The sequence below is a fragment of the Camelus dromedarius genome, chromosome 3, assembly GCF_036321535.1.
Source record: "Camelus dromedarius isolate mCamDro1 chromosome 3, mCamDro1.pat, whole genome shotgun sequence".
NCBI classification, from domain to species: Eukaryota; Metazoa; Chordata; class Mammalia; order Artiodactyla; family Camelidae; genus Camelus; species Camelus dromedarius.
In genome coordinates, this window is record NC_087438.1 from 8133483 (window position 1) to 8147274 (window position 13792).

Consider the following 13792-nt stretch of genomic DNA (forward strand, 5'->3'; position numbering starts at 1 on the left):
ATCCACATGGGATGCTGCCTGAACTGGGGTCACACTGGACCACTGCAGGGGGACCAGCCCATTTCAGTGGAATGTTTTATTTATCTCTCCCTTTTATCCACACAACCCTGGCATCACAACGATGTGAAGGTTACAAAGCCACTGATGCACAAGGATATTGCCTGAAGAAGACAATCATATTTTTAATAGATATCTGGGACAGCATTTACCTTTAATCACTGAAATGCACTGAGACTTTTCAGCTTACACTTCATTTATGCCCAGATCACCTAAAATAAGCATCGTACGGTGACCATATGATGTCATTCTAACTTGTTCTGCTTCCTTTCTGTCTGCAGACACTTCTTAGGAGCCAGGTGGAGGGTGAGGGGCTGCTGATAAAAACTGAAAATGGCTCTGCCCTCAAGGAGCTCTCAGTTTAGTTGCAAAGACTCATGGATGAATAATAACAGTAAACTGGGGACAGAGATGGGTTTGGTTGTTACAGGAGCCTGGGGTACGTGGCGTGCCTAGGGACGGACTTCTGGCAGAGGTACCACCCAGTAAATGCAGAAAGGCTGAAATTAAGCTCGCCAGCCTAAGGGGTGCTTTTGGGGGTTCTGGGCTCTTCATTCCAGGAGCAAAAGCACAGAGATTGAAAAGTTCTCATGCTACTGAAAATAAGCATATAGCTTAAAACAAGATAGCCCTCTAATATATTAATTCTGGAGACTTGATTGAATATAGTCTGTGCCCCAAAATTATCAAAACCAAAATATTTGGTGATTTTTTTAATATATATATACATACATCATCCATTACACACACACACACACACAAAACAACAACATTAATATCTTTCTTGAAAAAGAACTCCAGTTGGTAACTACTTCTTTTTACCAAAAGCTGGTTTTAACTGCAGCTAATAAATATGTACAGTGGAGCTGTGAGGACACGGACACATCTTAAAGAAACAATTAAGGGCACATTTCAAAATCACACTTGACAAAGTATAACTATTCCTACACTAATCACAATTGTCTTCATAATACTTCTGTATACTTGATGGTGCATTTACACTATATTCCTTTATACAATTAACCCCAAGGAATAATTTCATGTTTTTTTAAGATGAAAAAATGTGTTTCAGGTATACTCACAAACTAAGAATGTATGTATGTCACATTTAGATCCCATATGGACACAGAAATAGTACCTAGACACATGCTTGCATATTCACATAGATAAGTATATATAAATCAGATACAGCACAAGTGATTCGCAGACATTCCTGCAGAAAATATGCTCGTAATTCAAATTACTCTATAAGTGTATTGTATTATTCACTTCCTTCAATCACAGCACTCAGGGCGTCTTTCCAAAGTTGGAGGGCACCCCCAAAAAAGGCAGGAGGGGACATCATGGCCATTTCACAGTCCTGCTTCCCACCTGGTCCCTTGGAGCCCACGGACCAACAGAGCAGAGGGCCCGTTCCCCCACATACCTGGCTGAAACTCTGGCCCGCACCTCGGACTTGTGTGCTGCGGGCGGGGAGCTGCGACGTCGGGGCGGTCTCCCCCAGGGCCAGGGTCTGGTTGCTATGGTAGCCTGCTGGATACTGGAAGGACCCTTCAGGTTTGGAATTGAGCTGAAGTGCACTCTGGGAGAGCAGGCTGGGCCCTGCATTGAAAGTCATTTAGAGCAGTAAGTGACAGCCTCAGTGAAGCAGAAATGACATGTATTATTTATTGAGAGTAGCCTAGAATTATCACACGCACATGATTCCAGCCACCTATGCTTTGAATTCTGAGCACTAAAATGACCATATAATTCGACTCTAGCTCTTAAATGAGTTTTTTTCTTTTTTTTTTTTTCGGTGGTTTCAAAGTTCTCCAAAGAGTAGATTTTTTCAGATGATCTCATCCTGACCTACATAGAGACATTCCTTAGGAGACAAATTAGTTAATCGTGTAGTTAATTTTAGATTAGATAATATCAGAAACATTTGAAATAATCTGAAAGGCTACTTTTTCGTACATGTTAATCGCGTTAATATAATCATTTCTCCTACTTAATCATCAAGATGCTAAAACATTTGAAACCTTCCAATCAGTGACAAACTCTATTGTATAAATAGTCATGTAATATCTCAGTGCCTGAAGGGTAGACAGTGTTTAAAATATTAACAGCTCTTATACAACGTAGAGTTCTCCCTGATCCTCACATGGTCTCCGACAGTTACTTATCTTCGCCATCACAGCGATGCACATTCAGAAGACAAAGAGAAAATACACTGTTTAAATCAGTGCGGCCAATGTGGCTGATACTACAAGTGAGGGAGGAAGAGGATCAGTTCCTGGCCTTATTATTTAATTATCCTCTGGGTTAAGGAAATGTGGTTTATTTTCTTACTTTCCTTTTTGATGGGAGCTTTGCAACAGTTTGCTTATTTCCTTTGTTAAGTAGATTTTTTCTTTAATCAAATTTCACTTTGGGAATTAAAAGAAGTATGGGAGGGAGGGAAGGTAGAGCACGTGCTTAGCATGCACGAGGTCCTGGGTTCAATCCCCAGCACTGCCATTAAACAAATAAATAAATAAGTAAACGTAATTACCTCTCCCCAACCCCACCAAAAAAAAAAAAAAAAAAAAAAAAAAAAGCTTAAAAAGAAAAGAATTTAAAAAGAAATACAGAAGAGTGGAAATGTACTACTATTTTCTATTGTGTGTGTTTGAGAGGGAATCAAGGTAAGTAGAGTGAGTTGGGGGGGTAGGAACTTGGCAAGACAAGTTTTCTCATGTTAACTGTATTATAAAGTGATTTCTTTTTTGATGGACGAGAATTTGACACACATGGATTACGGTATAATCATTGTGTCATCCTTCATCTCCCTCTTTGGCTGTTTAAGGCAATAGTATCATTTCTAATAACCGTAAGCAAATTTCAAGTTCCTTACTTCTTTGTTTTTAAGACTAGAACATGACTTTTTATTTCAAATAAGACCACAGATTTGCTATGACAGGGGTCTTCTTTTGTATGAACATAATGTCTTCTCTTAAAAAGTATCGGTTCACATAATATTTGCATTTAAGACCATCCCCTCCCCTCTGATTCCCTGATGGAACTTCTAAACGATGCAACAATACTTCTTCATCACTGGACACTGAATACTAGGCTGATTAGCTAATACAGGTAAGACTTGGCATTTTGGAATGTATACAGTTTCTGAGAAAAAAGTCAAGCAAGAAAATAAAACCATGTCCATCCAGTCCCAATTTCATCGTGAAGGGCATAACAAAAGTACGATTGTAATCCTTTTTCCTTGTAATTTAGAAAATAAGAGTCCCAAGAAAGCCGTGTATACCAGATGGTGAAGTTTGCAATAGCTTGCAAGAAGAATCATTTGATCCATACCGATGGTATTACAGGGCTAGTCACCAGAAGTACAATGCATCTATGGGGAGTGCATTCCGAGTTTCATTCTGGATGCCAGGAACATATTGCCCCCACGGTGGCTGTCGAAACTGTCAGGCACAGAAACAGATTCAAGGAGTGGTCTCCGAGATATGGGGGAGCCTCTGGGAGGGCAGAGGGACTGGTGACGGTGCAGAGGCAGATGGGAACTAATTCCAAAAAACAGGAGGAAGAGGTGGGTCCTGCGAGGACAGTGATGACCTGTAGCCAAGGCTTTCCCCCAGGTCCCTACCCTCCTGAAGGTCACTGCTCCATGGAGGAGAGTGAGTTATGGTGGAAGAACAGAGGCCCTTTAAGATTAGTGGTCACCATTCTACCTAACAATGGGCTGCTTTCCACAGAGACTTCCTTTGGTTATTTCTTTCAGGACAGTCTACTCTGACATAATGACTTGCACTGTGCATATATATTCCTTTCTACACAATAACGTATTTCCAGGGCAATGAAAGTTGAAACAGACAAAATACAGCACAGAATTTTGGAAATGTCAATAAAAAAAAAAGAATCTTTAATTTCATGTAAATAATTTAAAAATCCATAAAACAAAAGAGTTGTGGGTCCCGGTTATTTGACTTTTTTAAGGGACTGTCACTTTGCTCTGATGAACTTACTTGCATATGTAGTTAGGAAGTCAAACAAACTTGTCAATTCTGAATAGACTCATAAAAATTAGCTCCAGAAACCTCCAAATGCTCTCCATGCAGGATCTAACCATGACAATTTAAGGTCCCTTTTCATAGCAATTTCAATTAAATGTATGATTTATGTACTCCTGAAATATCCATATGAAATAATCAAATCTGCTCATCTTTTATCGAATCAGTTGTGTATTTGATCAATACTCAAGGAAAACAAACCAAGATTCTCTGTCTCGTTACTTTGTTCACACATCTGAAGCATGAAACCTAGATATGCCCTGACAAAGGTAATTGCAACAATGAGCAATATATCATAATCTCACAGCCCTGTCATGTCACCTGGCAAGGACAAAGCAGTCGGGACAATAGCCAAAACACCACATGCATTTTAGAATGATTTTTCCATTGCTCAGTAGGTTTCAAATGAATGGCTTTTATTCCCTCCAGTTTTAGAGAACACAGATATATTAGAATATGGAAAAGGTTAAAATGATAGGACAATTCTTAATTACTTTCTAATAAAAGTAAAATTTACGTATAATTAACCCCTGAGTAGCTTTATTACCATTACTGTGCACTGAGGAAGAAAACACAAATTTTCCAGAGATTTCAAAAGCGTTTATAGTTTTGGGCTTTAAATTATGATTTTTCTCTCTCAAGAACTTTTGACTTTCCATCAAATCTTGCTTGAGCAAGAGGTCAGATTGGGCTGCATCCCTGAGGAAATGAAGGGTTTCCACTGGGGGATGGGGACAACAGAAGAGGATTTCTTGGGGTGCTGGGGGGAGAGGAAGAGACTGGGCTTTAAATTTCCACCTAGGGGAATCGAATGTTGCATTGCTCCAGAAGAAACTGGAACTATAAGCGACAGCAGATGACAATGTCCTAGCAGTTCCCCAAAAGCAGAAGCCACCCTCTGGTATGTTTGCTTCCAAGACATTGATCAAAGGGGTCACAGTGACATCTCTGATCATTCTGGATCCTTTCCATCATGGACAATCTTCAAAGCTCAGGCTAGGGGTCTGTTCCAAATCTCAGCCCTGGGGGCTAGGACGAGGAGGTGAAACCATTTCTGATAAACTGATAAAACAATAAAGAAGCTGTGGTATATTTATACAATGGAATACTACTCAGCCATAAAAAAGAATAAAATAATGCTATTTGCAGCAACATGGATGGATCTGGAGACTGTCATTCTAAGTGAAATAAGCCAGAAAGAGAAAGAAAAATACCATATGATATCACTCATATGTAGAATCTCAGAAAAAAGAAGATACAAATGAACTTATTTACAAAACAGAAACAGGCTCACAGACATAGAAAACAAACTTATGATTACCAGGGGGAAAAGGGAGTGGGGAGGGATAAATTAGAAATTTGGGACTTGCAGATACTAACTACTATATATAAAATAGATAAACAATAAGGTCCTAATATATAGCACAGGGAACTATATTCAATACTTTGTAATAGCCTAGAATGAAAAAGAACACGAAAAGGAATATATATGTATATATATGTAGACTCGAATCACTATGCAGTATACCAGAAATTGACACAACATTGTAAATCGACTACACTTCAATTAAAAAATAAATGCAAGACAGTATGTATCCTTGATCTGATCAAGACACACTAGATTCAACTAGACAGAGGGGAGAAATTCCAAGGGAGCTGAGGGACACGGAACCTGCCACTGATCCTAGGAAAGCGGAGCATCCTGAGTGTAATGCCAACATCTCAGTGTGTCTTCAATTGTATGAACTGACTAGAGACCACATAGCAACCTGTGGGAAAAAGATGCCTTTGCCTCTTTGTCATTATTCTGAGAAGTGCAAGCAGGAGTGTGGAGAGGTTAAGAAGTCAGGCAGAGTCGTACACTTAGTAAAATGAAGGTGAGACACCCTTCTCGTCTTCTGTTCTCCAACTCCAGGAGTTGTGGTTGCTTAACATAAAAGCACCATTTAAATCACATTACACACATCAACATTTTAAGGTTAAAAAATTCTTTTGGAAATAGAAATCAACTTATTTGCAGGAGAAATCTTCCTGCCTCAGATTGTGGTACTGATTCCCCAGCGATCCCCTCCTTAGAGGGTCCAGGTTTGGCTGGGGGAAGCCTGCTGTCCACCAGGAATGGGACGGAAGTCAGCCTCAGCAGGTGGGAAGGTTGAAATGCTCATTTCTTGCATAAAAATTCAGATTCACTTATAGGTTGTATTAACATAAACACTAAAATCTATAGAGTCAGTTTCTTCTTAAATTAACTAGATATTTGAGAATTTTCATGATCACGTGCATTCATTGTCTTTGCACAGATTTAAAATGACTTCATCTGGGTCCTAGAGATGATCACACTAATTAAAGTAAGTCAGACAGAGAAAGACAAATATATGAGATCACTTATATGTGGAAACTAAAAAAATGATGCAAATCAACTTATTTACAAAACAGAAGTGGACTCACAGACATAGAAAATACACTTATGGTTACCAAAGGGGAAAGTGGGAGGTGGGATAAATTAGAAATTTGCGATTAACAGACACACAATACTATATATACAATAGATAAACAACAGAGTCCTAATATATAGCACAGGGAACTATATTCAATAGCTTGTAATAACCGAAAAATGAAAAAAGAATATGAAAAAGAATATATATGTGTGTGTAACTGAATCACTATGCTGCACACCAGAAATTAACACAATACTGCAAACCATTAAACTTCAATAATAAATAAATGAATAAATAAAGTTAAAACATTAAAACAAAATAAAGACTTCATCTGAAATTGCTAATTTTTGTCTGCTTTAGCTAAATATTGGTCCCAGGAAACAGTAAACCCTTAATTAAACTACACAGTTTGCAACTGCAAAGAAAAGGCCAGAGGTCTACAAAGGGGTACTCTCGCGTTATTATTTAAGTTACAGTCATGCCAATGGAGTGGGCATGTGCCGGAAAAAAATCCAGGGCTGGAACCAGCTGACCTGGCGGACACTGGCCCGTCCTCACATATATGGAGGCATAGGTGGTCCTGCTGGAGGGGACAGCACTGCCAGCCAGCCTCCATGGAACACTTACGAAGTTCCAGGGACTGCTCTGAGCAGTTTCTATCTGCTAACCCATCGAGTCTTAACAAGATCCAGGGAAGATGCCATCATCTCCATTTGTGTTGACGAAATGAAGGGTCCCGCTGACTGAGACCACACAGAGGTCCTGATGAGCCTGGTGCCACCAAGATAGTCCGGCTTTGGAGCAGAGCTCTTCCCACGCTTCGTTATACATTCTCTATGGATTTTAATCTCTGCGAATTTGAGCACCTAATGAGATAATGGATGTGAAAGTGCTTGGAGAAATATAAACTATTATACAAATGTCAGCTATTAGTATTATTATCTAATTATCTAATTACTTAGCCACATGGTCTGAGAATAAAACCCTGATTGGAATGTGTCCTGAAAACCCTGTCACAGCACTGTCACACGTGTCGCTTCCTGCTTTCTTTCATTTTTCAAAGGAGACATATGAGGCTTAGATCATTAAAATGGCTTGAAATTAAAAACCAAACCAAACCAAACTAAACCAAACCTAGTGTCAGAGCCAAGAAATGAGAAAGAGAAAGTTCTTTCTTAGCCTGAAATTCCTTTCTCTGGCAACCTCAAAGCTCATTCGCAAACTTAAAGTGTGGTTGAAATGTCACCTCCTCCATGCAGCCTGCCCTGATGCCTGATTGCCCTGGAAAATTAATCCTACCCCCATTATGCTACCTTAACACACTGGAAGACCAGACTCAGAGCAATTTCAGCAGAGAAATGTGTACAGTATTACACAGCAACGGGTTTTCTGGGAGGAGAGTAACAGGATAAAAGCAGAGTCTGAACCTTTATGTGAAGGTAGCAGGACTCTGTGTTTAACTACTTGGGGACACGAGAGACCAGGAATTTCCTGGAGTGCAGAGAAAGGAAATCTTAATAACGGAGCAACCCAAACTAAAGTAGTGCCCACATTAGGGAAGAAGAAAAGAGTGTGTATTTAAGAGAACTTTTTTTTGCAAAAGCTCCCTGGTACTTGGGGACTATGCAGACAGAAAGGGAAGGAGAGCCAATGTGACTGGACGCTCTTGAGCTGATCACTGGAAGGACATCGCTGACTCGGTGCTTGGGGGTTTTCTGCAGCGCAGAGTAAGTCCATCTAAGAAAACTGAGCAGACAGTACGGCACTCTAACAACCAAGCACACACCTTCTGTTTCTCCAAGTTTTAAGGTGATTTATTGGCAGTTGCTAATTCTGGTCTACTTCAGTTGATCACCTGTCCCAGAACACAACTAATATTCAACAAATGAGTGTGAAAAAGAAGAAACTCCCCTCGTGTGTCGTTCCTCAGGGAAGGATTGGCAGGAGATGTGTGTTGGGAAGTCGATGTTTTGGGGAAGGACAGTCTTAATTTTTAAATTATAGCATTGATGGAGATGGTGAAAATTGACGGGAGTTAGAAAAAGAATCTGGGCTTGATTTTAACACTGGCTCTAACAGACCTGACTATCTTTCTAGATCTTAAATAATTTCCAAGATCAAAGTTTGGTTATATATAAATGTGATTTTAGGACAGAGATGTAGCTATTCAGGTCATGAATGGTAGAAGCTGAAGCCACAAGAGCAAGACAAGGTCTCTAAGGGGTAATAAAGATATCAATTTAATTCCAAAGGATTATTTTACCATCGAAGGAAAGAGTTATTAACAAGAATGCACTAAAATAAACAGCTGTGAGATCGAGCCACTGTCTCAAACAGGTGCTCAATGAATGTTTTGTTAGGCTTTTAATTCAGGACAATCAGGAATAATAAACACACAAACTGTGACAGACAAGTTCAGGGCTGAACACTTGACCGTGGCAGCTTTGTTTAGATATCCTTTTGCCAGAAAGTTTATAAACATTCTTTACTTATTCTTAGGTTAAACTAATTCTTCCTAAATGATATAAAATCTTACCTTTACGTAGATCATGAAAAATAAAGCCAACTAGATTCACACATATCTTTAACTGTCAGAAAATTTGCATTCATTCCCACCCTCTTGTTATCCAATCTTTGCAGAAGGTTAAGAATAATTTGAAGGTTAAGTATTATTTTATTTTAAATGAGAGTTAATTCTTAGAGCAACATCAAATAAAGAGAAAGGGGAAACTGTTTAACAGAAAATATTGTGTAAGAATAAAGGGGAAAAATAGTGGAAATTATATGCATATAAAAGGGCTATTATCAATTACAAAATCAATGATAAAAATATCAATTATTTGTAATATTATTAAATTGATTTAAATTCAGCTCAAAGCACTGCAGTCATATCTAACCACAAGTTAACTGTACAGAGTAAAAACACTGACTCTGGCTTAAACTGCATTATCAATCCATTTCATTGAAAGTAGCAGTTCTTCTTTACGGGCTCTGGATACACTTGCCAGTTTACAAACTTGCTTGGAATAAGAGGTAGCTCGTAGAGATAAACTGGTTGTGTTCTCCTGATCTTTGCTAGTAACTTGAAAAGCTCAGATGTCAGAGTTTCACTGAGGCATTTCCCTGAAAATAGTAAATCAGCCCATCTACTGTTCCTAAAATTAACTGAGAGAAAAAGCTTGGGGGGGCGGTCGTTATGCAAGGAAGCTTAGGGTCCATGTGGCTGTTCTCTGGGCAGATATATTTCTAAGCTTCATTTCTAAGTCTCTCTGCCCAGAATATCGATTTCACCTGGTCAACTGCTTGCGACGTATAACGGTTTTACATGAAAATTAAAACTTTCATGGTCCCAAGGAAGGAAAAGTACTCATTTGGTTTTTAAACTGATTTAGATTCAACCAATATCATTAGTTAGTATGCCTTTTGATGTTTGACTATCGTATATGAATCGTATATGAATAAAGAGAAGGCTGGTAAAGCTTTTCACACTACACAATAACTCAGTTTCTTTACATCTGTATACAGTGGAGGGAAATGAGCAAAATGACGTTTATCACAAAAAATAAATTTCATATACGTAACTTCAGTTTAAAATGCACAGCTCAAGAATTTGATTGTGCATGAGATTCTGCATGATGTTATCATCATAGAATGGTATTTTTATAACTCACTCTAGCCCCCAACTATTTCCTTGTAAAGTTTTGTCTCCTATTTACTGTTCAAAAAAAAAAAAATTAATGTGGCACAAAATGAAGAAAAGCATTACATATATCTCCTTATAAATTAACAGTCTAAAGATAACAGATTCGTATCTCTCATTGTCAATAATTGTGAAAAGAAATAGAAAACTAATACAAATCAGTTTAGAAAAAAACAAGATTTAAAAGCTAAATCCTGAGAACATTACAATGTTCCATAATTGGCATTACACTAGCTTAAAGAACCAGTCTTTAATTTGCCATGAATCATAGACTTTCCCTAGATATCTGCATGGTTTGCTCCTGTATTCATTCAGGGACCTGATCGAGCATCTTCTTGCAAAGGATGCCTTCTGGTCCTCTGATCATTCTCTCAAAACCAGAGTGGCTCTCAAACTTGCCAGTCTCATAACCCTTTCATGCTTAAAAATTACTGAGGATCCCAAAGAGCTTTTATTTACTAAGTGGTAGAGAATACTATTTTTGATATTAACACTGGGAAGTGTTTACAAGCGAAGGATGCGTTGCACATTTTCCGTGAGCCGTCAGAGCGAGGATCCAACCTCTGGGAAGGGCCACTGAACTCTCATCCCGCGAGACTCCCATTCTCAAACTCCGACCCTCCCTGCGTGAGAGCGTGCATGGAAGGGCAAATAGCGTGGTGGGAGGACTATGAAAACGGGTGCCTTTGCAGGCCCCCTGAAAGGGTCTCAAGGACCCCCAGGAATCCCAAGTACACGGTGCACTCTGGGAGACGCTGCCCTCCTCTGTGCCCCACCAGCTTTGTCACTGCTGGTAGCAATCACCTACCTGAACTTACGCTCTTCATAGAGTGCTTGATTTCAGCCTTTCCTGCCTGGAATGTGAATGCCACAAGGACAAAGACCCTCTGTGCGGCTGCTAGTAAGTGCTTAACACAGACATATAAAGAAAGAATGTATCAGCTACCTGCGCCTGTGGTGACATAGTAAAAACTCAGTATATTAAGATCTGACTTCATCAGTTGCTGCTGAAGTGACTTATTGTTTGATCAGTGGCAGTTTTTATGTTTTAACGTCTGGGGGAATCCCGTAAGACATCTCCATAAGGTACCACCAGGAGACCCCTCCTTCCACTGTGCCCCGGGCAAAAGTCTGCTTATTCTGACTTTGTCATGGGCGCTTTCTGCCTCTTTACTTTTGCTCACTTCCAGCAGCTTTCATCTGACACTCGTGTTTGTGTGCTGGGTACCTATGGTGCCCTGACAGTTTCAAAACCCAATTATACTTTCATTAAAAATTTCAGCCAGGCTTTAAACTTTGTGCTGGATTCCAGGAGACCCTGATAACACAGATGAGAATGATGCTTTTACTGAGAAATTTGCACTGCTTTCTCTTACTTAGGGAACGGATAAGGAGCACTTGGTATTTTATGTCTTTGCTTGTCCCTTTAATTCCTAGGTCTGCCGCTGAGCCAGTGACCTCTTTGGAGAAGGTATAACATGCTTCTTAAATGTCTATGTGATAAAAGGAAATCTAAGAAAAGGAAACTGAACGTTAGCTGAAAACTACCAGGTAGCAATACAGTCTGGAGGGAAAGATAAGGACAGCTTCCTGGAGGAGATGACTTCACCCTGCGTGCTACCTGGGTGTTTACCCTCAACTTCCGCCCACACCTTTCATGGCTAACTTCCTTTTGGCTCTGTAACACCACAGGGAGCTGGGGAAGTTAAGTGTGAGTGAATCTGGAAAAGAAACAAAAGGATGTACGCAGAATCAGACAACATCACGTCTGGAACCATGACAAACTTCTAGAGAAGAGACTGTCTTGTTTATGTTTCAAAAACTTGGCCCAGAGAGTGTATGATGAAGTAATTTCACAAGGAATGAACAATTCAAGGATGTCACCAACTAATGTGAATAAATTCATGTCCAGGAAAGGACTTGGGGTCTCCAGAGTCCAGGTGACAGTCCCCAACCCCTGGTGGAGTGAGAGGAACAGCAGGACTTGGATCCAGGTCTTAGGGCTTCAAGGGCAGGATGGGTGACCTTGAACCCACATCCAGAGGCTCTCCATCCTGTCAGGTCTGACTGAAGACCTGGTTTCCACCATAATAGAGACTAAAACAAACCAGTCCTCTTTCCCTGAGCATCACATCAATACTGTGAGCCACAGTATTAATATATTTCTCACTTTGATTATTCTAATTACTATGAAAAATCTTATACTCTTAAACCACTTTAGAATCCGCTGTTGCCATGCTTGCCAGGAGTTATGAAAATATTCACTTGACAACGATGTCTCTTACCTTTACTACGATTACATAAGAATATATGGGATTATATTTTATAGCATTTTAATAACCTGATCTCTCAACAATTCTCTTGCCATATAGAATTAAGTATATTCACAGTAATTAGATGAAAATGACAGACTGTAAATCAAGAGCAAGTAATTCATTTCTGTCAAACTGCACATGATCATTCTATTCGGATTTTATAGTAACTTATATGATTGACTCTTGATTTTTTGAATATGTTCTGATTTGAGAACTCAATAAGATAACCTTCCTTTGCCATAATAAGCAGAATATATTAAGCTCCTAAAATTTTCTCCCTATGGAACATTGGGATTTTCTAAAATATGGTGGAATTTCAGTTTCTCAATGTGCAACAAAAGGAAATAATTGCTATTTCAAAATATAATATTTAAGCAAATTAACGATCTTTATAAACACATGAACCGTTTTCCCCCAAGCTGTCTATTGTCTTTCTGATTTTGACTGACAAATATTTTTATCAAGTTTTGGCTAAGACGTAATGAGTTTGTGTCTCCAAGGATGCGAGGATTAAATAAGCTACTCGGTCTATGGCGGTTTGGGTCGAGCTGTACGTTATGTGAGAAGCTAATGACCCTGAGCTTCAGTCAACAATTTTTTTTTTCCCCAGTAAAGCAACAGCAATTCCCCTAGTGACTCCGTGACACATACTTGTTAGAATTGAAATGACACAGCCGGCAGCCACACAATAGTGGCGGGGTGACGGTTTACACACTGTTTAGGACGGCACGTCTTAAACAATGCAAAGTGTTGGAAAACTGGTCACTGTGTGAGGCTAGAGTCAGTCAGTACACTGGAGCAGTTATTGCTCGCCTTAGGGTCAAGAGTAAGGGTTTATTTACTAAGATCCAAATTTTATTTTAATCAGACCTTGGAAAAGAAAATAACAAAAGCTTGGAAACACAACAAATGAAGTCCGATGTGCTTAGGGGTTGAGATTGGTCGCCACTGCCGTAATTTTTCAAGCTGATTTTAGACTGTGTTTAGTGTTGTTTTAGTCTCTTCTGAGTCAGGACTAAGACGCTGGCTCTCAAGGGCAGCCTGCCAGGCCCAGCTTAGCCTTAGCCATTTCGCGTCTGCTCTAGCTAATGAGTCCACTGATTGAACAATCACGAAAACAAGGGGCGAGCAGAATCTGATGGGTGTGTGCTAATTACATGAAAGGTGTCAAAGAGCCCCTGGATACCGATGTGTTACGTTCATATATCATGACTATAAACAAGGCGTATT

General features: G+C 39.5%; 1 protein-coding gene across 4 annotated transcripts in view; it reads right to left on the reverse strand.

Moving 5' to 3' along the window:
• Positions 1 to 13792, reverse strand: part of CTNND2 (catenin delta 2) — an 886119-nt gene that overhangs the window by 410456 nt on the left and 461871 nt on the right. For all 4 annotated transcript variants that reach the window (XM_064479567.1, XM_064479565.1, XM_064479566.1 and 1 more), the window contains one exon: positions 1484 to 1659. In XM_064479567.1, coding sequence (XP_064335637.1) covers positions 1484 to 1659 — 176 coding nt within the window. The remainder of the gene's footprint in view (positions 1 to 1483; positions 1660 to 13792) is intronic.